The 26113-nt window shown below is 39.3% G+C and overlaps 1 protein-coding gene across 1 annotated transcript in view; it reads left to right on the top strand.

The window, feature by feature from the left end:
- The window catches only part of cadm2b (cell adhesion molecule 2b), a 138942-nt gene extending 125596 nt beyond the window's left edge, over positions 1 to 13346 (top strand). Inside the window, exons 6-11 of the mRNA XM_071924728.2 lie at positions 5072 to 5230; positions 5520 to 5610; positions 5846 to 6024; positions 10789 to 10815; positions 12947 to 13069; positions 13228 to 13346. Coding sequence (XP_071780829.1) covers positions 5072 to 5230; positions 5520 to 5610; positions 5846 to 6024; positions 10789 to 10815; positions 12947 to 13069; positions 13228 to 13346 — 698 coding nt within the window. The remainder of the gene's footprint in view (positions 1 to 5071; positions 5231 to 5519; positions 5611 to 5845; positions 6025 to 10788; positions 10816 to 12946; positions 13070 to 13227) is intronic.
- Positions 13347 to 26113: the final 12767 nt, after the last annotated feature.

Raw genomic sequence — 26113 nt, 5'->3', positions numbered from 1 at the left:
TGCAGAGTATAGAGCCATACAAATTACTTGTGTCGCTGAATGACAGCTAAGCTTCAAATTGTAATCTATTGAGAAACAAAATCCACCCACTTCCATTTTCTTTGCATACATAAAGTATATATTCCTTTCACACATTGACACATACACACACACACACACACACACAAGGCTCCAACGCGATGACACCTTGTATGTCAGAGTTAGGCAAGAAATCTAGACATATTAAAAATTAATCTGTTGTTTTTCTTCACAAAGCACTTGTCCCAGTGTGCAGAGCAAGTTTCTGTACTGACACGCAGTTAACCCAAAAAACTGTATGTCAATTCAATGGGTACGGCTAGCTACAAGCTATCTTTTTATCTCAAAGCTAACAAATGCTACACAGCAGTTAAAATGAGCAATGCTAAGGCCTTGATCAAATAGGACACTTTTTTTGACGGGGGGTTTTATCTCCTCCCAACTATGCACCTTGCATTTGGACGTGACATGTATTGGGGAGCTCCTTTGGGTTAGTTGACTGTAGCAAATATATGCATTATGCAAATTAGCATTAGAAATTAGCATCTGATGACATCTAACGACTTTGTGAGGACTCAATAGCTGCTTTCCTGTGGAAGAGAGTTGGCAACACTGCTCACAGCTGCGCTTTGCATTTAACATGAGAAACAAAAGCACCGTGATTACGACCTAGCAATGTTGAAGACACATGTTTAGGGTAGATCAAGGACTTTAATGGGACCTGGTTAGGAAAAATAACAGTAAAACTCAAAATCTCAAGGTATCCCTTTAAATCCAGCTGTGATGGAATGGCTGGCTGATGGAATAGAGGTAGGAATTTACAAACGTGTTTAAAATAAAAGAAGTAACTGGGGAATATCAGAGAATGGCTCACTTCACACTAATATACCAGAATGTATTGGATTTTTTCCACACATTTATTGCCTTAGATGGTGGTTTAGAGCTGTTTTTATACATTGTACGCTAACTTCTCCACAACAAGCCCAACTGTTGTGGAAAGTAATCTGTTTACCCCTTTAGAACTTTCCTGAGCTGAAATACAATGTTAACAAAACAGGAAGAAATAAACTTGTTAGGTCACTGAAGCACTCCCACTTAGTTATGGAAAGTCATTGACTAGTCATGGAATTTTACAGAGGGCCACGAACCCAACCTTGTAAAAATAAATGTATCGCCCACTCTTCACAAAACACATAGAGGAAGAATGTACTTATTTTCAGCTGAACCGTTGTGAAAGAGTTTGATTGCAACAGAAAGACATCAAATTGAAAGTCTTCATTATGGTAAAATCATGTATGAAACTCAATCACATGGTCATTATTTGATAATCAAACAGGTGTGAATGTATTTAGGCATTTTTAAATTGCTTCATTCAGCAATACATTAAGCAAAGAAATCACATTGCTATTCCCAAACACACTGGGTATTGATCTTTTGCTCCTTCATAACAGCAATAAAGTGCCTTTATGTAAATAGGGGCATGAGCTTTCTTCTGATTTCATTAGTCTGTGATCTCACATTTTCAGCCATTTCTAATAATGTTAGCTGAGATCTAAAGTGACAGCAGCAGTTGGAGGCCATTTGCTTGAAACTATGTCACCCTGGGTAAATTACCCAGCTTAGTTGTGGGCTGGGTTAGTGTAATTGGTTCAGATACATGCAAGCCTGCATTGGCAGTATCTTCTATAGTAGCTGAAAAAAACATTTTATGATATTAAGTGTTAGATTCATGTGTTGTGAAGAAGTGCTCTTTGCCACAAGATTGAGAGCAATTCCCTTAAGTAACACTGAAGCTAAAAAGCAGCTCTCTGTGCCAGCACAGTTTTTGATTCACTCAAATTTATTCATATTAAATATCAAAGTACCATTTAGTGCAATCTAAACTATAAAAGGTTTAAATTGTAATAGTCTCCGCTGGTGCCATTTCTTTTTTCAGCCTATCAGGGTAAGACTCAATTATAGATATCTGTTAACATGAATAAAGTAATGTGTTGTAATGCGTGGAAAAAATTCAAGAATTGCATTATTCAGATTGGAAGATAATGAAATGGGTTTGCCACCACAGGCAGGAACTCAACCATGGATCCACCAGCAGAGCAGCTCATGTTATTAGCATGTTCCTTAGCCTTGCTGCCTTACTGACCACCAATATAACTACAAATGGTGCAAGCTTTTTCATTAAGGAAATCCCTAACCAGTGCTAAATGAGGCAAAACATTTTTTTCTTGAGAATGCAGCAAGTCTTCATACTTAAAGGGCAGTCAACAGTAAATTAATCGAGAAATTACGCCAAAGAATGAAAAAAAGAAAAAGTTTCTCAAACATTTCAAGCTCTAATTATAGGTCAGTGGACAATAGGCTGTAAATTGCGCGGGGCAGGAGATTCTGCCATTAAAGGGACAAATGGGGCACAGTTTGACACTCCTGAAAATGTATTAAGCAACCATAAAAAATGCATGTGCTGTTATAGAATGCTGCAAATGCCTTCATGCAATAAACAGAGACTCATCTCGAGTCATTATGCACTTACTGCTCCAAATGAAAATACAACATAATGACTGATGTGAAGGGAAGCGAACACTTAACTCACTCAAATACATCTGACCGACCTCAGAGCATTTATTAAACTATTGTGGGCCTGTACTTACATTTCTGAAAAATGATATCCTTCAAGCGATAGATACACAAATTCCCATTATTGAGGCTCCTTCTTGGTACAATAGGCATCAAGGCGATGATTACAGGAATTTCACCCCCTAGTTGCCTGACTGTATATTTGCTTTTCACAATAAAGCGATCCTTTTACTCCTCGGAGTTCTGGTTCAAAGAAGGTGCTCCTCCTCCTGGGCACATTCGCAGTCTTACGAAAGCTGTCTCTGCATGCTCTCTGGCAATGCTAGCAGCCACCTTGAAACCGAGCGACATCTTCACTGTGGCAGTATTGATGCTGCAGGCAACATGAGGACTGAGAGGAAAAGCTGGAGAGGTTTGTGCTTGAAGCCGCAGAGGCACATCCTATCTCCAGTCTGTATTTCTGGGCAAAGTGCAAGACCTTTGACTCTTCTGTTTCGAGATTGTTCGAAACAAAATGATATATGATACCAGAGCAAATGTCCCCATTTGTGATGCATTCATTGATGAAAGTGTGATGCCTCAAAGGCCAGCATGGTGGGATTTAAAATGGCAGTGCCTGATATTCTATATCCAGTAAACACATTACAATTTCTTCTTCTTCTTCTTCTTCTTCTTCTTCTTCGTCTTCTTCTTAGTAGTAGTAGTAGTAGTAGTAGTAGTAGTAGTAGTAGTAGTAGTAGTAGTAGTAGTAGTAGTAGCAGTAGTAGTAGTAGTAGTAATAGTGATAGTGATAGTGATAGTAGTAGTAATAGTAGTAATAGTAATAGTAGTAGAAGTAGTAATAGTAATAGTAGTAGAAGTAGTAATAGTAGTAGTAATAGTAGTAATTGTAGTAGTATATTGACATATTCTAGAAAAAATGCACTGGAACATTCCATAGTGTTACCCCATGTGCAAAACTTGCATTGAGCGTCCCAGCAGAATATTATACTCCTTACACCTGACAAAATCAAAGAGGATCGGTGGAATGGAACAAATGGAACAAATCAGCCCAAAATTGGAGAGTGCACTCACCCAGCGCCTTCAGAAGTGCAATATACTTTAGTTAGTACTGTTAGCTGAACAATATAACTGTTGGTGACATGAGGTGCATTACAAGGTGCTTTGGCATTCAATTGTCCAAGTGATTGAATAGTTCATGTGCAGTGCGTGTGAGTGTGTGTGTTTGTTAGCGGGAGAGTGGGAGTGAGTACATACATATGTATTGATTGATTGGGGTTTGTATTGGACGGCAGAAAGTCCAGGAAGGGGAGGATGTGATTGGAGGTGGGAGGGTGGTTAAATAGAAACAGCGCTGGTGAAAAGTGCTTCTGTGTCTGTTGTCAGGTAATGCCTTTGTCTCCCTTTGTCTGCTGGTGCTGCGGGAGCCTTGTAGAAACCACAGCTGTTTCCAGAGAATAGTGCCGCTACCGCACAAGGCTTTGACAGGAGATCAGCAGCAGAGCCGCGCCGCAAACTGCAAAACAATGCTTCCAATTTTAAATGAAGGGGCAATCTCTCTAAATAGAGATGACATCACAGGAGAAAAACAAAATACAAATCAAGCTCTGTAGCTGTGTAAAGGGTGAAAGTTTGAGCGTGAAACTGACTAAGACAAGGGAGAAGAAAGATTCACCACAGCACGGATAGGTGCTGCTCGAGCTGTGGAAATCCACTCCACACTGCCAGGGGAGCGTACGCCTGTTTGTGTTGACTGGAATATTTGAGAGATGGTCCTCCAGGAGCAAACACGCCCAACCAACCGAGTCAGGGCTCATACTGCTCTCCCCTCACTATTCTTTCTACTTTGACTTGACTTTCAAAGGCCAAGGCTTCTCTCCCTCAAAGGAGACACAGAGAAGCAAAAAAATAAACAACATAGCAGCTGAAAATAACATCTTGAAATAAAATTGCATGTTTCTAAAGTTTTGCTTAATATACAAGCTGATTTCTGTTTATTTTCTGGGCTTTTTATTTTGAAAATAAATTTATACGCACAGAAAAATAAAGGTGCCAAAAATGATGCTTCGGACTGATGCAGGAGTGAAGAACCATTTCTGGTTCCACAAAGAACCATTTCTGCACTCCTTTATTTAGATGCCTGCATCATGTTTTTTTTTTTTAATCTGCTGAGGGGTTTGGTTATTTTCCACATTTATGCCATCACCCACCATCCAATAACTAAGAATTAAGAACCATAAAATTAAGAACCATATATGGTTCTTTGGGATATTAAATGGTTCTTGAAAGGTTCTTTGTGGAACCAGAAATGGTTCCTCTATGGCATCACTCAGAAGGACCATTTTCAGTTCCTTAAATTTTTTCTGTGTGTGCATGAAGTGCTTGCACGAAAGCCTAAACTGTCCTACAACCGTAGTGAATAATTCACCGGCGTATTGTACCTCTATTTGAATACCGCACCTTCTCTGGCTCTCTGCAGGCACTAAGGAGGTGAATGCCACGGGAAAATCCTTCACAGTGAGGAGTAGCCTCCAGTTCCAGGTGGACAGACGGGATGATGGAGTCGCCTACACCTGCAGCGTGGAGCACGTGTCCCTGTCCAACCCCTACATGACGACCGAGGTCCTAGAGGTCCACTGTGAGTGCAGTCATACACACGCCATAAAGCTGGATTAGGTGTGAGATTAGTATTGAGAAGAAATACTAGGATTGAGATTACATTTATGTCTGTGGGTTTTAGCTTTGCATTTGCTCAGGATTAGTGTAGGATTAGGTTTCAGGTAAGGGATTAGTACCAAGGCAGAACAGGGATACGGGCTATAGCTAAGAGCTGCCCACAGGGTAAAGAGCTAACTACTGTAGTACTTTGTGTTTGAGTTAAAGCCTTCAACATACAGTGCTTCACATTGTTTGTCTCTTCTTTGCAGATGCTCCCCATCTGGAGATCACACATTCACTGATTATTCCACAGGAAGGACAATACTTTAAATTGGAGTGTGTATCCATAGGCAACCCAATGTAAGTTGCAAATGTATTTACACCTTCAATGTCATGTCAATTACTGTCATAAAAATAGGAAGAAATTGGACTTGAAATGTGCTTGTTCTTTATTAGAGAATGTCCATTTTCCAAAGTTTGGATACTGTGTATTTATTGAATATCTCTTTACAACGAGATAATTGTATGCAGAGAGAAAGAGAGAGAGGTAGAATACTTACTTACAATTTTGTATATATTGTGTTTTCTCTCCCAGACCTGAACCAGTGCTGTGGTCTAAAGATGGAGGGGAGCTGCCAGACATTGAGCGTATGATTGTGGAGGGCAGGGAACTAACCATCACCATGCTAAACAAAACAGACAACGGCACATACCGCTGCGAGGCCAGTAACCACCTGGGGACCAGCAGTGCTGAATACATACTGTTTGTATATGGTGGGTACCTCCGTCAGCGATAGCCTCGTATCATGGATGATCCCTGATGTTTCCCTGTCGTTCCATAATTCAGGACGCGTCCCACATTGTGTGCTAACTCACAGATGGGCAATTTTGATGCTGGTATTCACTACAAAGTCACCAGAGGGTCTGTCTGTCTGAGCAGTTTAACTTATGAAACCTGGATATCCAACCAAATACATGGAATAATGAGAAATAATAGCAGTAAAAACTAAAAACAGTCATAACTGTAATAACAAAACAATACACTGCAAAATCTCAATCTTAACAAGTCATTTAGTCTATTATTGAGTCCTAAAATCGTAATTTCCTTAAAATAAGTGAAAAATTCTGCCAGTGGTGTTAGATAATTTCACTTGTTTCCAATGCAAATCAACTTGTTTCAAGACTATTGCAGAATCAAGTGTCATTTTGTTAATAGTAGTGCAGTAATCTGCCTTTTTCTGACTTGTTTCAAGATTTTAACACTCATTTTCTAGAAAATTCCTGAAACGAGTGAAGCTGCATTAGAAACAAGTGGAGTTATCTCACCTCATTGGCAGAATTTTTCTCCTGTTTTAAGAAAAATACAAATTGAAGGATGAATATCAGACTAAATGACTCGTTAAGATGGATGTTTTTTGCAGTGTAGCTCCCTTATGTAGAAGCAGTATTAAAAAATTTGTCACCAGAAGCGAGTTCAACATCCTCTGTAGTGTGTCTGTCACATAGACCGCCATTCATGATGAGAGAATTGGATACACCTGGACTCAAGCTTTTGGGGAACAATTTTGTATGAGAAGTAGACTTTGGACTGATAACAGGAAAAGCTTTGTGGTTGAATTATGCATATTTAGGGAGGCATAAATGGCTAAAAATGTTCTAAATTCACCCATTAATTCTAAAACCTTGAATAATGTTCATCAAATCATTATGAGTTTGCCAGTAATGATTTGTGGGAGTTAACTTGAAAACAGTTTAAATTCGTTTAGGTGAAATCGTTCTTCATAGACTTCAAGGCCTTAAAATATCACCCTAATATGTGATTCTATGATCCTTTTATATTTGCTGTGAAGCAATAACACTCTGGAATTATTCCATGGCATTCCTCGAGGCCACACTAAACCCAGAAAAATGTAATGCTTTTGGCAAGAGGAGGTGAAAATAGACGGGGGAACAGGGGAAAGGTTACTTATGGTGGTATTTATCTGGCAAAAATGTAAAATTAAAGATAAGAAGTTTATTTTCCAGTACTATTAAAAATATGTGTATTTGAGGTCCAAATATCCATAATACATTATATACCTAAAATTGAGGCTAACATCAGTTTAGGCCCTGGCACTTATCACAGCAAATTGACATGCTGTCCTGGTGCAAGGTGGCAGATCCAGGTCACCAGTTTGCAGACCATTTCCTAGAGAATCTACCTCTCCCTGATACTCGTATTTACAGAATCCTGCCCTGCTACTGCTGCCGGACAGCCCAGTTTACCTCACTGTATGTGCCCACAGGTCCAGCTTTGGGACTCTTCCTATGAGGAAACAGAAAAAAAAGTGTTAAGGATGCAGAATTTTGCTTCTGAGTAGTGCCTGGAGGAGAGATAAGTTAATCCCGAGACAGCGGAGGGGCTGAGAGAATAAAGACAGCATGGTGCAGGAAAGGGATCATTAAGGGCTCTGCAGCACATGGTTATAACGTTTATCAAATAAAGCTAAGTAAAAACACAAAAACAAGGGCGGAATATTAAAATCCAACATGGATTTATTTGTTTCCATTTTTGCCAATTAAACAATCCCACACCAGAGTGCAGTTTGTTTAGGAAAGGACTTATCGTGGCTCTGAGTCGATGGACTTATTCAAGCTCACAAGCAGTTAGTTCAGTGGATGCACAGCAGCCTCTTTGTTGGATTTTTCAAGGCAGAGGCTTTTTTGGAGAGGCAGATCTCGCTTTGGAAAAAAAAAAAAAAGAGAGAAAAGGAGGATGACACATTCTTCCCTTCAGCTTTTGTTATCTTCTTTCAGCGGGCTCAGTGAAGAGGGGAAGGCAGGCGATGTCAGGCTAGGCCAGCGTCCATATCATCCTGTCATATCTGGGCTCCATGTAACCAATGTTTCTTCACTCACATTCAGGGGTTAGGAAGCATTTTTTTTTTTTTTTTTTTTATCATTTCAAATTAAAAAGAAACATACAAAAACGTGTTGGAAGATTGTTAGAGACTGACATGCCAGGGAGCTGTTTCTCACTCCTTATCAGATTAACTGTGAAGAATAAGTAAAAAAAAAAAAATGATATTCGCATAGCAGCCTCCTCGCACTAAACACAAAGGTCCCGGCCACTGAAGGGGAAGGATGAGAAAATGAGTAAAGCAGGTAAAAGATGTGCAAGACAGGCTCATTTCCACCGACGGTGACAGCCATTCTTCAGCGCTACAGTATGTCTGGCTGAATACTTAAAGGGTTTTTTCCTCTGGATCATCCATGCCTCTAAAACCTAATTTGTTAATGACGGGAGAGCTGAGAAGCAATAAATGTCATCGCTCAGCTGCAATTCATCACCATCCGCAATTCGACTCCTTAATACACTATATTAAATGAAGTCAGGAGATGTATGATAATTACTATGTCTGGGATGTTAGGGAGACGGGAACAAATAGTCGTATGAGTAAATACGAGCAGCGGTTGAGAATTTTGAGCGTGTGTTTTTGGAAAATCTGCAGCCTCATTTCTCACCTCTCACTTTAGCCATCACACGCCTCACTTCACTCACTATATATTATATTTTCACCTTTAACATACATGACGTGTGACGAGTTTTAGGTTTTGCAAGCAGGCCTACATTGTGTAGGTGTGGCCCATTTAACAACCAACCACCAGTTGTTGTGTTATTTTGAAAATTCAACTTATGTAGGATGTATGACTCACATGCTTTTGCCTCGGAAAAAGAATTGACTCTTTTAGAGATTGAGTCATTCATGCGGCTCTTGCATTTTATCATCCGTGCAGTTTTGTTATTTCGACTGTACTCACTCAGGTGAAAGGGCAGAATTAACCTACTGTAAAAAGCCGCGCGCGCCGTAATTGATTTGTGCTGTTTGATTTTTCTGTAATTTTTTCCCTCATGTTAAAGCCTGTTCCCCACAGAGAGGTTTGTTTTTTGTTCCCCATTGTTTCTGTTTCATTTAGTAGACGTCATCCTTAGCGCCTCCATCTTCAGCTCCCCCCTGCCTCCCCCTAGCCTCCATTCTTCCAGTCTGCTAATACCAACACCACCAACATCACCACCTCATCAAGCATACGCAGTCACAGCTGTATTCGCAGGTACACTTGCACCCCTCCATGGCCCTCCCTCAACGCTCCACGCACTCGCAAACATGACACTACACACACAGTTGATGATTTATGAGCTAACAGCTAGGCTTTCAGCTAGAAAATAGCATTGTTTTACTTGATGAATTCAATACTTTGTCTTGTTTTCCTCTTCCCCCTCCATTCTGTTTTATTATTTATTTTTATATGCAGCACTGTTACATTACCAGCATTTTTGCTGCTGTTTCTGATTGGTAGTTGACCCTGAGATGGAAATGTTGTAAAAGGAAGTCACAATGAGTTCAGGTAGTCATGTAAACCATTGCACAAATTATCATCTTTGCAGAACATGAGAATAATGGAAATTACGATTGCATTTAGGGTATTGTACATAATGCTGAGAGGTTTCTGGTATTACAGTAGCAATAAGAAGACATGCTATTATGTTTGCGTAATGTTTAAAAGCTCATGCTCCATGTGCTTGCTGTCACCCCATCTCTACTAATGGAATTAGCGTTGCAGTATTGTCTAGGAGAGTTTTAGTGTGTATGATTTTAGCGTGTTTAGCGTTTTGCGCTCAGGCCAGCCAAGGTCACACAAGCACTCTGCCTGTAAAACATGCTGAAAGGATTTCCCTGACAGGCAAAGTAGCTTTACAACATGACAACCGAGGTCCTGGAGGTCTGCCGTGAGTGCAGTCATATGTACACCATGAAGGTGGAAAAGGGATGGAAAAAGTACAAAAGTTGCTTGGATTTGTGATGTACGTCATTTTGATAACCAACACACTTTTATCACAGACCCTGAATTGCAAGGTGAGGAATGTTGTTAGAGGTAAAGACATGGATTCTCAGCAAAACCATGAAAACCATAAAAACAAACTTAACCCTCAAAAGCAACTTTGCTACAATGCTCAAAGTAAGTTGAAGTATTACTGTGGCAAGCTGTTCATACTCTTTTACATGAACTTCACTATAGACCGTGCTTTGTAACCCATACTGTAAATGTCAAAATGTAAATAATATGATTTTTCATTTATTGGTCCTTTGTTTAGAGATTGTTGAATTTTCAGGTGCAAGTGAACGGTGTGTCACTTGGCAGCGAAATGTTTGAAAGTACATGAAAAATTGAAAAGGGATTTTTCTTGCTTTCAGTAATAAGGGTGTACACTGGCAGTTGTGCACTGAAAACTGTAGCATGTTTGTTTTTCATGGTGTGTGTGTCGGTGTACCTCGTGCTGCCCAGTGGCCCCAAACATTAAAGTTAAGCATGCGTTCGGCTCCGACAGCAGGCTTCGCTTTGGGTCGCTCTTCTGCATGCTGTCGAAGTAAAAGCTCAAAACGAGACCATGCTAATTTCTCATGTTTCTGTTGAACTTTCTGTGGTCACCTTTTTTATCATGGTGTTGTTCCCCTCGTCTTCCCTTACTGCTGTCTCTGTCTGCAACCATGGCAACAGCCAAAGACTTACCAGGGCCCACGACAGGTAAATATCCCACTGCCAGTACTTAGATAATCATTGCAAGCCAGATTTACAGTGTGTGATGCTGGATCTGGATCTGGATCAGGACACGTCATGGCCTCCACCCAGCATGCGCCAAACCATCACCATGCATGGACGCTCACTCTGCTGATGCCAGCCACTTTTTTCCTCTCTGGCCATGTCACAGGCTGCATAAGTTATCACACAATATGTTCCTGGATTGCTTTGTTTTTGCACAATGAAATAGATGGCACTATCAGGGTGCAGCAGTGTTTCAGATTCTATCTTTGCCAATGTGGAAATATTTGATTTCGTATCGTGTGATCGCAGCAGAAATGGACGGGAAAGTCCAAAATTATTTGTGGAAGCTGTTTATCTTACATTGTTCTGATCGTATATTTCTTATGAAAAACATTTCTCTTAACCGCATTTTTCCAGTCACACATGCTTTTATAGCTCCTTTGTAGATGTTTTAGTTTGGTATGCAGTCCTTATATCTGGTATTTTTACATGTTCTCATAAGGTATAAAATATTTTGGATCAGTATCATGGATGTGGGAATTTGGATCCAACAGTTCACGTCTTATTAATGTAACCAAGCACCAAATGAGACTAATTAAGGCTAATGGAGAGTCATTGATGCGTCCCAGTGTGCTGCTTAAATGTGTATCGTTTTCCTATGTTTGTGTAGATGTGTGTTTTGGTTATGTAGTGTGGTCTTTCCAAGAGTGATATTCTGCTTTTTGCAACCAATATGATGATTGTGTACTGGTGACACTACATGTATTGTCTGAATTTTGCCTGTTTGTAAGTCTACACTGTAACACTTGGAATTTGTGCTAGTATTGGCATAAGAATATGTGATGTGTTTAATGTCTCAGAGCTCAAACATTTGGATGGATAACTGTATAAATATTGAAATGGTCCTTTGTTTGCACTTTAAGGGGAATCCATAAATGACAAATTCTGTTTAGACTAAGCTGTGCTGAAGCAAGAGAAATACAGTAATACAGCAAAACGCCACGACTGTGTGTGATATGAGCGTTGCTTATGCCCCTTGTTGACAGTGGAATCACCTTTACAGATCATTATATCCATGGACATTCTACTTTAAAATAGAGTTAATTCAACTGTTGTGCCGAAACAGTTAAATTAAAAAAAAATTGACGTGCCTGCCTTTCAGTCCCTGATACAATAACCATGGTGGTTCTATTCTGCATGGACTTAAATGAACTGCATGATCCACAACTTCATCTTTTCTTTTCTTTTTATGTTTCACACTTTCAGTTGCTGAAAATAAGGGTTGTAAATGGTCTTCCGTTAACAGAGGAGTGAAACAAGGTTTGTAGGAACATCCCCACAGTCATTTCCCAGGGTCACTTTGCAAAACTGAGCACAAGCCGTAGCCATTCATCAAGTTGAGATAATGAGAGCACACGAGGTGCACAGTAAAGACACAGCCACTTACAGTTTATTACAGGACAGACACAAAGGCATGCTCCGAGCTGGGAAACCCTCCGCGCACTCTCTGCCCTGAGGACACCTCCTGTTAAATAATACTCATTTGAAAACCTGATCTTTTGTAGCGTTGATGCAGAATGTGAGAGTGAGCAAGGACAAAACACAAAAAGATAGCAGTGGCTGTGGCAAAACAGGGCTAAGGAGCGTTACCGGCAGCCATTATTTGGAGCTAGACTGCAGTTTTCTTGAAGGCACACTGCTGTTTCTATTGCCATGATTTTGAATCGTGTAGAGATTTGTGATATTTCCTGTGATTAATTAGACTTTCCCATGTACCCCCAATTCAATTACTTCCAAAACAGGGATGTCAGATTGCTTCTAAATATGGCAGAAACTCATTTGGGCGTGTTATGCTTCGTTCACAAGTATAAAAGCTAGATCTTTTCAGGATAATTACAGGAGTAAAACATTTCACTGCTCTTTAGCAAATGTCTACAGCTGCATGAGACGGGCGGCAGGAAATCTAGCAGGTGGTAATATTATCTGTCTGCTTTTTTTCCCCCATCTCTCTCTCTCTCTCTCTCTCTCTCTCTCTCTCTCTCTCTCTCTCTCTCTCTCTCTCTCTCTCTCTCTCTCTCTCTCTCTCTCTCTCTCTCTCTCTCTCTTCATCCAGATCCCAATGCTTTAGGACAACATGGACCTGACCATGCTTTAATCGGAGGCGTTGTTGCGGTTGTGGTCTTCATCACCTTATGTTTGATAATAGTTCTTGGACGATATCTGGCCAGACATAAAGGTAAGACAGTTGACTTTTGCTTTTTGCCTGCTATCTCCCTTGAATAACAATTGTCCTTTCTTGGAGTAAATTGCTGTATTTCTGGCAATTTCCAGAAGGTGGGTAGTTACTTGGTTAATGCGTGTGCGTGGGCTTGCTCTGGCTCTTATTTTGTCTAGGGACGTATTTAACACACGAGGCCAAAGGAGCGGAGGACGCCCCCGACGCAGACACGGCCATCATCAACGCCGAGGGAAACCACGTGCACGCAGAGGAAAAGAAAGAGTACTTCATTTAGACCTCTGTTGTTCTTTTTTTTTTTTTTTTTTTCGTTCTTTCATGACAACTTTTGACAGCAGACATGCAATTTTAAGCTGACTCAGCGTCGGCACACGATCTATTTCTTATTCTTTTTTGTCTTCTCCAGAAAGCTCATGCTAATAGGACATGCTTGTTTTCGAAGCATTTTTGCTGACAATATTGCCTTCTCCTTTTTGTAATCAATGTAAACCATGTACTATTTTGGGATTTTATCCAAGGCTCTGTGTCCATTTTAGTTTTACGGTGCCTAAATGCTCTACATTTTTCTGCATTTCTTCCACTTATCACAGATGTTTTATTTTCTCTATTCTCCTCACTGTATCTGTTGTATACCTTTTTGCAGATTTTTTCATCAGGAAGCGACGAGAAATGTGCTTCAACGCAAGCGGGAAAACCTTGGCTTTGCAAACAATTTTGCTTTAAGGGAAGAATATGTTACATGCATCAGTGTCTCAAATGTTAACATCTGATGGATCTTTTTAGGAGTTTAGAAAGTGGTCTTGGACGTTACCCGAAGTTTACCCCACCACAGCCATACTGTATATGTTTAAAAAAATACATGAAGCAGGCGAGACACTTTGACAAAACAAAAAAGTAGAAGCACAGTCTCTGCGATTGTGTCTAGATGATATCAGCTCCCTCTTAGCATCGTCTGTGTATTCTCGCATTGGTTTAATTCCGTTTTCACTCATGTTATTGATTTGTAACAACAGAGAACAAGTCAGAAAATTAAAGCACAAAGTCTGAGGACTAACACAGAGGGAAAACACAGCAACTGTTTATTGTCTCAGGATTCAATATGAGTCTAGATGGAGAGATGGTTTCAGACACGTGATGAAGATTAAAAAAACACTAGCAGTTATCGTCACGGATGAGGAACTTCGATTTTGGTCAGCTATTATTTGATGTAAGAATGGAAGATCCAAACCGAATGAGTGGAACCTTGTGCGGGTTCATTATTTATGTTACTTTAATGAACAACTATGCTCAATGTGTTGATATTGCTGTAAATTACTTTGCTAACGTGATTATTGGTGAAGAATATTGTTGAATCTTGGGATCCCTGACACATTAAAAATTTGTATATTAGCCTATACAGTACATCTATTTAAAGTATTCCACAAGTCTTACTTTTGTTTTTCCATTTATCAAAGGCAAACAAGGAGATTGTTTTGCCACAAGGCATGTATATAATGTGTAAGTATTCAATTTTGGTAAAAAGGAAGAACACTGGTTATAGCTTTTAATTTCAGATCTTATCAGTTCCTGTCACTTTGATGAGATTGTTTTCACACTTTTGAAGACTTATTCAAACAGGGATTCTAATGAATTACTTAAAATGTAAAGATTCTGGTCAAAAATATATGTATTTATTATTATGATTGATTGACATTTATTATATTATACTATATTGATTGATATTATTGCTGTTATTACTAAAAGTAGTTGTCTGACATTAACTTTTCCATTTTTTAAGTAAATTATATAACTTCTGTCATGAAAACAATACAACAATCACCGTTATGGCCTTTGAGTTTGCTGCAAACAGTACTAATGACATGTTGAGCCATTGGTGAATCAGACATCCCCTCAGTGTATATAGTCACTCTATCAAACACATCAAACCACATTGCCAATGCTCATACATGTTATTTTGTTAGTTCAGTATGATGCTATAAATAACTCATTTTGTATAAAGTTTTAATCGCTGTAATTGATTTGCTTTTTATGGGGGATGTGTGAGGTTTGCTTTTTTCCCAGTATTGAATATTCATTTTTCAACTATGCCACTGTAAAAAAAAAAAAAAGACAAAGTGCGGATTAAAATATGAACAACTTGAAAACTGCCATTTTGTTGTGACTAGATTCATTGCTTTCAAATACACTCAGTCATTCTAATAGTGTATTACAGTACTATTATAAATTGCACCCATAGTCTCACAGTATCAGTCCGCGTATCTAGAATTACATAAAAGCGACCACATATTGATAGACAGCATTATAACCAAAGCTGGAATTAATATTCCATGCAACTGTTGAGTATTACTCAGCCTTTAGTATTAATAATATATTCAAAGTGTCCAACTTGTAGAAGGATTAAAAAACCATGAAGCTCCTCAGGAAGATTGCCCAAGGCTCTCAGCTCTTCACTTGATTTGTGCATTAATATAGGGTGACAAAAGGAAGACTTGAGTCTCCCCAAATTCCTCCCCCGTCTCACTGGAGTTTAGTTCGATATGCTTGAAGTGGCTTCATGAAACTAGCCACAGACGTCAACACAGCAGTTTTCACAAACTGGAGAAGCAGCCTGGGCAAGGAAACTCGGAGGTTAACCACTTTTTGATTTGACATTATTAATTATTGTCAAGGATTCTGTCTTTAATGTTGGAATGCGACTGATTGCTGTAATGTGATGTGAAATGATTACAGATAAGATGAAACTATTGATCCCTATGGGGAAATTAGATCATTGCAACAGCAAATAGTAGTAGGGTTCAGCAGGGAAAATGACAAATAGAATATAATCACAGCAATAAAATAGAGTGTAAACAATTGTGGGGTTCTATAAACACATACTGATGCCAGTTAAAACACATTATGTACACTGTGTTGATGGGAAATATGGGGGAGGAGTATGGATTACTAACGTATGGATTAAGTTATTGCCTTTATTTATAGTTGTTGCATACAGATGTTACTAGCAGTCAGACTGAAGATTGAATATGGATTACTAAATTAGAAATATGTCAATATGTGATATACATACGCGCGTGTGTGTGTGTGTGTGTGTGTTTAAACATAGATCAATGAAATATAAAAAGTAGCATGCATATAAAATGAAGCAGTGGTACCATTATGAAAATACTGTTAATATAGGAGGGAGATATGTGAAAACTGAATAATCAAGTATGTGAATTTACAGCAATGAACATTATCAAATATAGATGATTTACAGCTGAGTAAAGCACTTGTTAATTGTACTACTTTTCAATACATACAGTACAAATCTCGATACTACATTTGCAGTAAACCCTACCAGTTTAGTAACATAAAAGTATAGTTCATTATCACTATTTCATTGCCACAGATGAAGTTAAGTGAATTTAATTTGGGGATTGGTGTAATAGTCCTGTGCAGATTACAGCACTCATACTGAATATCTCCACATCCTTAAAGGGAGAGATCTCTTTCCAGGACACGGGGCCCAAGTCATTACGATCCTCCATTCTTCAGCTCCCATTGACCTTCAGCATAATGTTGCTTCCCAGCAGACTAATGTTGCCATTATCAACACACTGTCCGGCCAGCCATCTGCCCGCTTCACACGACTCGCTCCCCCCCTCTTGTAGAAACAGTTCCCAACGCTCGCTTCATAATCATTACCACCAAAAAGCCCAGCCAATTCAAATAAACATCAGCCCTCGATATCATACTCCTTTAGCTCTGTGCTTCGTTAGGCTATGTAAATTGAGATAGACTGTGTTGAATAATGCCTAGCAGAAAATAATGCTAAGAATCCTTCATAATTTAGTAATTGGATATCGAGAGGGAAACGTTCGTGTGTAATAGTAAATAGTGAGTTAGAAAATGGATTTTCTCTTTACCCTTGAAATGTGAGAACCATACCCTGGGCAATGTAACAATCGCAGCGTGACCTCTGAGAAGGCCTTGTAAGTCTTACTAGACTGAAAGAAGCTGATCCCCACTGCACCCTGTAGGCAGGGTCCATATCAGTCCTGCAGCTCACAATAAGCTCTTATCATAGCAAAACAGAAGTCTCCCGCAAAATCCTTCAGGGATGAATTAATATCTTAAGAAACATTATTACACTTACATATTATGATTACAGCACAATTCTGATTTTGCGGCGTTAATCATATTAATTCCTGAACAAATGGTCCTTGCAGTGGTATTGCTGCTACTGCTGAATTAAATAGTCATATTAGTTTTGCTACTTCGTGAGTCTTCGCTCACTCCCCAGTCAAAGCTGTGGTGGAAAAGTAAAGTTTTTACAGTAAGTGGGACCGGGCTACTGTCAACACAGTCTGTTTCTTTTTTCCATCCCGCAGTTCTGCTGTAGATTAGTGACAACTGGAGGAGCCGTGGCAAGATGATGCATGAAGAAAACCCTCCAACCCCGACACAAATACTGGTCTTCCTTTTGGATTAGCAGCGCAATGTTTTATGTGGAAATAACAGTAATTCCACTTGTTTTCACTATCCAAGCATGTAAATTGCCTTGTGTAATCCACTGGGCGATTTGCTGAGGAAATAAAGGGATAAAAGGATTTCAAAGATTGAGTGGGATTGCAAAGCAAATGCAGTATATTCCATCACTTAACTTATGCTAAAGAGAAGCGACAAAGAAATGTTCCCTCTCTGGATCATGTTTTTAATTACAGATGCTGATAGGTATTAGTGAAACAGTGACGTAACCCGTACACTGATTCCTCCAAACTTAGATTCAACAGTGACAATAATCACACTAAGCCAAGTGGAAAAAATCTGTCCAGTGGAGGTTTTCTTTATTTATTTATTAATATTGTGTCATCATTCATATTGCCTGCCATGCAGGACAGACATATTTTGGAAGAGTTACTTGTAATCATTGTTCTGCACCCAAAGATGAGGCGCAAAGAGCAGACAGTAGAAGATGAAATTCACTTTTTTCAATATCCGACTTTTCATTTCCAGAAGTTTGAGTGTGGAGTCTGTTATCATTGCCCTTAGAAGCCTGAGGTTGTATTGTTTGTGTAAATGGTTTTGTCTTTGATTGACAGCTCATTCTAATAGAGAACTGGGAAGAATAATAACCACATGTTTACTACACTAGAGCAACCTTGGAGAAAGAGTCAGTGTGGCAAAAATCTCATGATCATGCTGATCTGCATTGCAGGCACACTCAGGAAAGTCTGCATGGATTTGTCAGAATACCCACAGACAGATTTGTTAAATGTTTTCTTACTTTCATATATATTTAAACAGTGTATTTGCTTTTCAAGCAGATAATGGCAGGGCATAGTTAAGCCTCCTTTCTATAACACTTTGAATTATAGCTGCAAAATTCACGCCTCATGTATATCGCTGCTGAATCAGAGGACTGTAGGATATTATCTTGAGATGTGTTTTGCCTAATCATATTTGACGAGATTAAACAGATCACTCACACTTCCAGTTGTGACAGGGCCGAGTGGAAGTTAGGAGGAGTCAAATGATCTGGAACAAAGAACATGAGCTTGTGTATCCCCCTGGATGCATCACCATGCCATTAGTCTAGATGAATGTGTCTAGTCAGATACAACTCCCTTGTTTGCTGCATGAGGGCTTTCCACTTTGCGAGGCAGCGGCTCTGCTGCGTGAATCAGGCCACATGGAGGCCGTGGATTGATGAGGGAAACAGGACTACTCACTGTATTTTCAACTCATTCATCCACACTGACTCGCATGCTCCGTGGTATATCCTTAAATAACCTGCCCTGGGATTGTCTGTCTGCCATTTGATTTATTCTACATTGTATTTTTAGATCTAATTAAAACAAACTTTTCTGCGTTGTTTGGCTGAATTTTGAATCGCAGAGGCCCAGGAGAGTACATAAAGAGAAGCCTTGTCTTGGGTAGTCTTCTGGGGAAAAACAGAGTACCTGTGGCATAAGGTATGCAAAAAATAGCGTGCCATCTGTTTGGATTTGAGCACTTGAGATTCTTCCAAGCAACTCACTAGAGACTTAATTAAAGTTGGAATATTAGTGACTGCGAGACTGATGTTCCTCCAATAAAATGACAGCTATAGGAAATCTTAGCACAGCTTTGATAGCAGAGATTATGTTTTCTTGAAATTGTAATGAAACCGCTGCACTTTATTGGCATGATTTAAAGAGACAAGTATGCCTGATCTTCTCTGTAATCAATTAATTATTGTGTGAAATGTTGGTTATTAGCATTTTGAAAAGTGCATCCAGTAGAGCATCAAATCCCTGTCCTGATCTGATTAGAAACATAGGCACTTAAGGAAGACCAATTATAAATCTATAGGTATTTGTGTATTATAATAATAATAATAATAATAAACTTTGTTTATATAGCACTTTTCAAAACAAAGTTACAAAGTGCTTCACAGTGGAAAGAATACAACATGAGTTACAAAACATACAGTAATATCAATATATATATATATATATATATATAAAGATGAATCGTACTTCAGAGTTGGTCAAGAGGTGACAGAGCACATTGCAGGCACACAGCAAAGAGCCTCTCTTGATTTATAGGGTTGTAGTTGCTATAAAACGCATACTAAAAGAGAGGAAGGACCACTGGGATTGAGCGAGTGTGAATACTTCCAGAGTAGCGTGCCAGTCGTCTTTATGATGCCAGTCAGTGTGATGGTGAGCCTCGGGGATTACTCCAGACAGACAGCTCAGTAAGACAACTGATTAAATAGTGGTGAGAAGAGAGAAAATGTTTAATTCAGCCATATTTAGTATTCATGGGACGGACAGCCGTACAAGAGTTCACCTTGAGGGGTCATCGGGAGAGAAGGTCTAGAATCCCAAAGAGCTGCCGGGCCAAGTTTCCACACAGTACTTGGAAACACAGCTGATTGTGTTTTTAATTGCTTTGATTATCTAGTTTACTTTGGCAGAATTGAAAATGGTAATGCAACACATTGTGAATTAACAGTTTGATATGCAGCGAAACGGAGCTCCGTTTCAGCTCTTGTGACATTGTGATAGATTTACTCGCGAAATCAATGCTTAACTTCAAGCGGTGGATACAGATTAATACTTTCCTCAATGCATATGGCTTTACTTCATTAATGCATTACACTCGGTTCAATATGCTTGTGTGCATGTTTTATGGCAATACAGAGTAGCTTACAACTGATTAAGTGAAAAATTGTGCATATCATTGGCTGTGTTAGGAGGTTATATTTTATTACAACCGTAATCAACTACTTATGCCAGAACATTTATTATATTTTAGCGGAATTAATGTTCCAGCCTCACTTCTGGAGGGGTACGGTATCATTGTTTTACATCTAAGAAAGACATAGCATGATTAATGCTTTTCCAGCTCATTACAATATGGAGTCTATACAATCTGACTCATGGTTTCTTTTGCTATTATTTTCAACAAATAAGAATAACAAAGTATCCTTGGCCAAATGCCAAAATGCCCAAAAAGTATTTCTGATAAGTAATGCTCATATTAGGTACAGAACACATGAGCCATAACACAAAGCCATTGTACTGTATATCGTTTTAAGGACTATGAAGATTTCTAAGCGTATGCAAAAGTTGTGAAACCCTCCATCATAACACTCAAAACCTTCTGTGCAATGTTTCCTGCTTCAAGTAATTCAAAACAATACTATTTATATTAGCTGAGGTCTCTGAATGAGTGCCAGCTATAGAGACATGATGAAATCCCTGTGTTGAAATACCTTACCATGACGTTCAAAACTAATTCAATTATATGCATCACCAGTTCAATAGACCTACAGAATTGGGTTATTGTCTGAAATTAAAAAAAAGAAAAATACCAGTAAATCATGTGTGAATGAAGTTTAATGTAAAAATGATTTTCAGAAAGAGTTGCCAAAATGGGCTTCAAGAACAAGGGATAACAGACAATTTCTGCAGTTGTTTGCCAAAGCTATTTACTCTGCATCAACTATACAGATCCTATTTACTATGCATCTTCAAAGGTATTCCTTATTGTTATAGTGGGGAGATACGGTGCGGGGCCAAGCAGTGCAAACAACAGAAAAGGTTGAAAAACAGCACAGTGGAAACTTTTGAAGTCCAACCTACAGTATTCAGACTGCATCTACAGCTCCTTTAGTCATAATATAAAGGCTTATGCATTATATAACTCTGTATAGGCAGAAATATCCCAAAAATGTATGCTGGTCTATAGCAGTGGTTCTCAACCTGGGGTTCAGGAGCCCCCAGGGGGTCGCAAGATCATTTTGGGGGGCTGCTAGATGGTTTATGGGATAAGAAAAAGACATATTTCTATAATACAAATTCATGATCATGTCTATTTTTTATGTTTTTTTCGCAAGATTTTTATTTCTTCTTGTGAAACACTGAATAGTTTTCAACCTCTAGGCCTCCTCTGATATTAAATGAAACAGCCTGAAAAGGGAAAATCACTGTCTGGTTGGACTGTCTTTGATGGGGGGTTTTAAGGGGTCACAAGCCAAAAAGGTTGCGAACCACTGGTCTATATACTGCATCACCAAATAAAGGCTTCACGTTTTCGTCAATAGCATATTGCATCCAACATGCTGTATGAATACATCTTTGGAAAGTCAATATGGATGACCAAAAACGCTGTCGTTAGATGAGCTATCCACCGACCAGTAGGTGAAGAGACTTTATTCACAGGAACAGCAAAGTTCCGATGAGTCAGAGGTTGATGTGCTTTTCCTCTCTGTCGTTTCATGATTCAGCTCCTGAATGTCACCCCCCCCCCCCCCCCCCCAATAAGGCAGCAGTACCCATAAGAGTACGCAATGGTCTCACTGACACTCTTAACCATTTAGGTCCGGTCCACTTCCCCGCGCTCATGTGATATAAAAATATGAATGTGTCATTGAGCAAGGAGACGCAGTATGGCGGACAGGTGGCGGGAAGTGAGCACCAGCAGCAGCACAGCCCTCTCCCACCCGCACCACCTTGTCGCTGCAGTTTTGCGATAATGATGCCGGAGTCGCAGAGGCCCGTGATCAGCGGAGACAGAAAGCACCCCCGAGATTTCTGGACGCTCGGAGCAGGACCTTGATCTGCTGAGCCATCTCGTTGTCATGGAGCCTGAACTCACATAGAGCCCAGGCAGGATAATCATCATAAGTGGCCTCTATCTCAGTTGTGCCTTATTAGTTGGCGAAACCAATGTCCCGTCCGTCATAGTCGCAGTGCGGTGTGACCGGGGGGTGATTTGCTCAAATTTAACAAGGTGGTTGAGGCTGAGGTAAATTGTTATTTTCCTTCAATTTTCCTCCCTTCAATCTGTAGTTGAAAAGAGGGAGAAAGTCGCTTTATATATGACTATCTGAGCTTGCATTTCTATTAGTGAAAGAAAGTGAGGATAGAGAATAAAGAGGCCCAGGGACGGGGCTCACATAACAAAAAAGATGATATAGTCGGAGCATACTGTTTCAATTATATGCTTAACTTACTGAGTGCAAACGGGCAGTCTTACCTTTAGGCAAAGGTAAACAACTGCCTTAGGCGCTGGTAGCCAGAGGGCCCCACAAAAACACAAGAATATCAACTAATATCAGTTTATTTTTTAATTTAAAATAATCTCCTTATTGACAAACACCAAATTGAGTCAATTGAGGCCAACACCCCTTCCCTACTCAGTCTACTCTATTTTCCACTTGACTTCTAGCAAAATATTGCCACAATTTTACAGATGTAGTGAAAAGGGTGAGGGTTGGGATTCAGGGGGTCCCATGCTTGCCTTTGCCTAGGGCCCCCAAATCACTACGTCCGCCCCTGAGTGCAACGGCTAATGTTTTGACACACCCAGCATCTTCATCAGAGTCAAACTGTAATGGCAAAAGTGTAAATAGCCTCCTCTCCTAGAGCCAAGAGCATTCTATGTATTATATGCATAGAATATTGTTTACTTTTCATAATATTGGTTTGTTCCTGTTTATTTGTATTTTGTGGAGTGCTGTCACTGTATTGGCCAGGTGTCTACGCCCCTCCCCTCCTTCTTAACCTATCAGTGGGCTGCGGCTCTAAAAGAGGAAGCTATTTAAACTTCTGTGTCATTGCCATTGCTGTTTGACTCTGATGAAGACGCTGGGTTAATCGAAACGTTAGTCATTTGCACTTGATAAATTAAGCATATAATTGAAATTGAAGTGTGCATCAACCAAAGTAGACTTGATTGGAGTGCTTAACCAAAAACACTGAACTTAGACAAAAACTAGCACATCCAAAAATAAAAGTAGTATGGCAGAGTATACTCACTTTTCATGTGAATTTATTGGCACAAACACAATAATGCTGATGCGTTTCAGCCTATACAGCCTTCATCAGAGCATATGAATTTTCATGACCTATTCTGTCAAAACACCTGTTTTCCCTGTTTGGAAAGGCTGAAGCGCGTGAAACATCCTTTATTAGACGATATAACTGTTGAGGATTGGTCTGCAGGTCAATAACACTGCTCCCGTCCCCATGTTCAGTATTATATTATAGACGATGAGAGGGAAAAGTACCGTAAACAACATGTCAGTAATGGGCTTGGTCTTCTGACAAAGGGAGCAGGTGGCTTTGACTAAGGAAGCCCACTGACATTTTCTGCTTAGTAATTCATAGCCACAGCTCATAGCACAAATTTATCATAGATTTAGTTGGAACGACAGTCATTCTTAGCGATGTCAGGATCTTGTGCTGGAACCTCACAAGTGCTACTCATCAGTTCAGTTACCCAAGGAATGAGGAAAGAGGACAGGGGAATTGTCTCTCGTCACATTCACGGTGTGCAACAGTGGGCAAAAAGGCACTCAGAGTTTTTCAGTAAGCCATAACTCAAACATTTCTCTACATATTTCCTTTGAATTAGCAAAAGAAGCCATTTCTGGTAAATCGTCAGGAGCCGGACCGTTCTTTATGTCTGCAGCTGTTTGATAGTTATGGCTGTTGAAGAGGTAGATTATTCACCAGACAGAATGAAAGAGAAAATCAATAGTATGAAACATCTTGAGAGTTATCTGTGTGTGTAGAATAAAACCAGTTAAAGGTGCGGAGTAAAACCAATTCTGTCTTTATTGAAAGAGTCTATACAAGTGATTCCTTACACAAGTAGGCTGTTTATATTCCATAGACCATTGCTATATTATAGCTGTATTAAATAATAGAAACCAACACATTAAAATGCAGCTGATATTTAAATTAAGAAAAGAACGGACCATTCTAAATAATTTATATCAACTTGCGTACTTGATGACATATAAAATCCACAAGTGCCCAGATAATACCAGCTCTGTAAGACCAGAGATACTCAGCAGCAGTACAGGCAGAAATACTGATGCAATTATAACAGAAGACTGAAGGAGGATTTTGGTGATTTTAAACTAGCTCCAGCTCTATTATATTCAAACTTGCAAAGCCCATGCACAATCTTTTGCCAGTAATATAATATACCAACATTAACCAAATGATATGCCTGTTTTGTTTTTCAAAGTATTGCTTTATTAACCCTTTGATGCATAACCTGGGTCAAAAATAACCTGGCTTAGTGTTTCTATGATATATTTGCAATCAATGAGTTTCATCATTTGATATTCAAGGAATTCTTCAACTATTTCATTTTGACGTCCACAAATTGTTGGTGACATTTCTAATTTGTTAGTTTATAAGTAAAAAATAGTTTTTGCATTACTACTCCAACTTCCTATAACATGGGTCAAAAATTAGTTGTACATTTCGTATTGAACGTGATGCACTGCATGAGTCAAGTTGACCCAGCTGGTTGTTTCTTTTAAAATCAATTTTATCATTAAATATCTCATTCTTGATTTATTTTTTGATAGGAACCTTTGACCTTGCACTTTTTGACGTGACAATTTCACAACTCTGCAAGAGTGCTTTACACATCTAATATAAGTAAGTTCAATTTTGCATTTAATATTAATTCCCACTGAAGCACTTTTTCTGCTTTCCATTTTTTATATTTTACATTTTTGATGTCGTGATAGATAATGTTGCATAATGCTTTCATATCCTTTACTATAGAGAGAAACAATTATGTGCACAACTACTAGCTAGATAGCTGCTGTGGATGTATTGTTGAACTTACTACAATAGAAAATAATAGAATAGAATAGTTTAAAGACCTACTTGTTGACAGATGCACTTAAAGCTTGTTATTTATGGAATACTGTTCAGTTATAGCCACATATTGATGAATGCATCTCAACTGATTGATTGCAGTGCATTTAAAAGTATTCTCTTTCTTTTGTGTTTCTTCATCCAGCTGCTCACAATAGTTCCAGATACACAACAGAAACGATCATAGAGATGCTGACTGAGGACCAGATACCAGATCTGAGATCAGAGTCTGAAATCTCTGATGCTGCTGATCTGGACTATGAGAGACCGGGACAAGCTGGAGTTATGGACCTGGGAGTCGGGCTCTCCTATAAACAAACAGACTTTCCTGATGAGTCTTCTGGAGAGGAGAGTCAGAATCAGTCTAATCGACTGTGTCAGAAGGGGTTTTTATTGGAGTGAGCAGAGCAAGAACCCATGACATCCTGAGTAGCTGCAGCCTGTAGCGGGTCCAGCAGCTGTGTCTCCAAAAGATGCCTGGGAGATGTTCAGCACTGAAGAGGCGCTCAAATGCACCGATTTAGAAGGGTGAACAGCAACAGAGCATTAAACACAGAGGAATTAATGGCCTCTATTGGTTTGACACTCCTTGCTGGTGGCGAAAAAGAGCTGCTATGTGTCCATATGGGAGTGGTTTTTTTTTTCCAGATCCACTGCAAAATGTACAGGGCCACCATGGGGCTCGACAGATATGACGTCCACTGCCTTTTTACATTGTAAGATTGTTGTATGACTTTAATCTGCATGAAATATGCCAGACAGTCAAGCATTTCAAACATCAAAACATTCTTGTGTGATCCAAGTCACAGATGAAATAATCATTTTTAATAAAATGAATAGTATGGTATGCTTTTATTAGAAATAATTGCACTTTTGTAAATACAAA

This window comes from Centroberyx gerrardi, chromosome 6, assembly GCF_048128805.1.
Source record: "Centroberyx gerrardi isolate f3 chromosome 6, fCenGer3.hap1.cur.20231027, whole genome shotgun sequence".
Classification (NCBI taxonomy): Eukaryota; Metazoa; Chordata; class Actinopteri; order Beryciformes; family Berycidae; genus Centroberyx; species Centroberyx gerrardi.
This window is presented reverse-complemented; position numbering and strand designations above follow the sequence as displayed.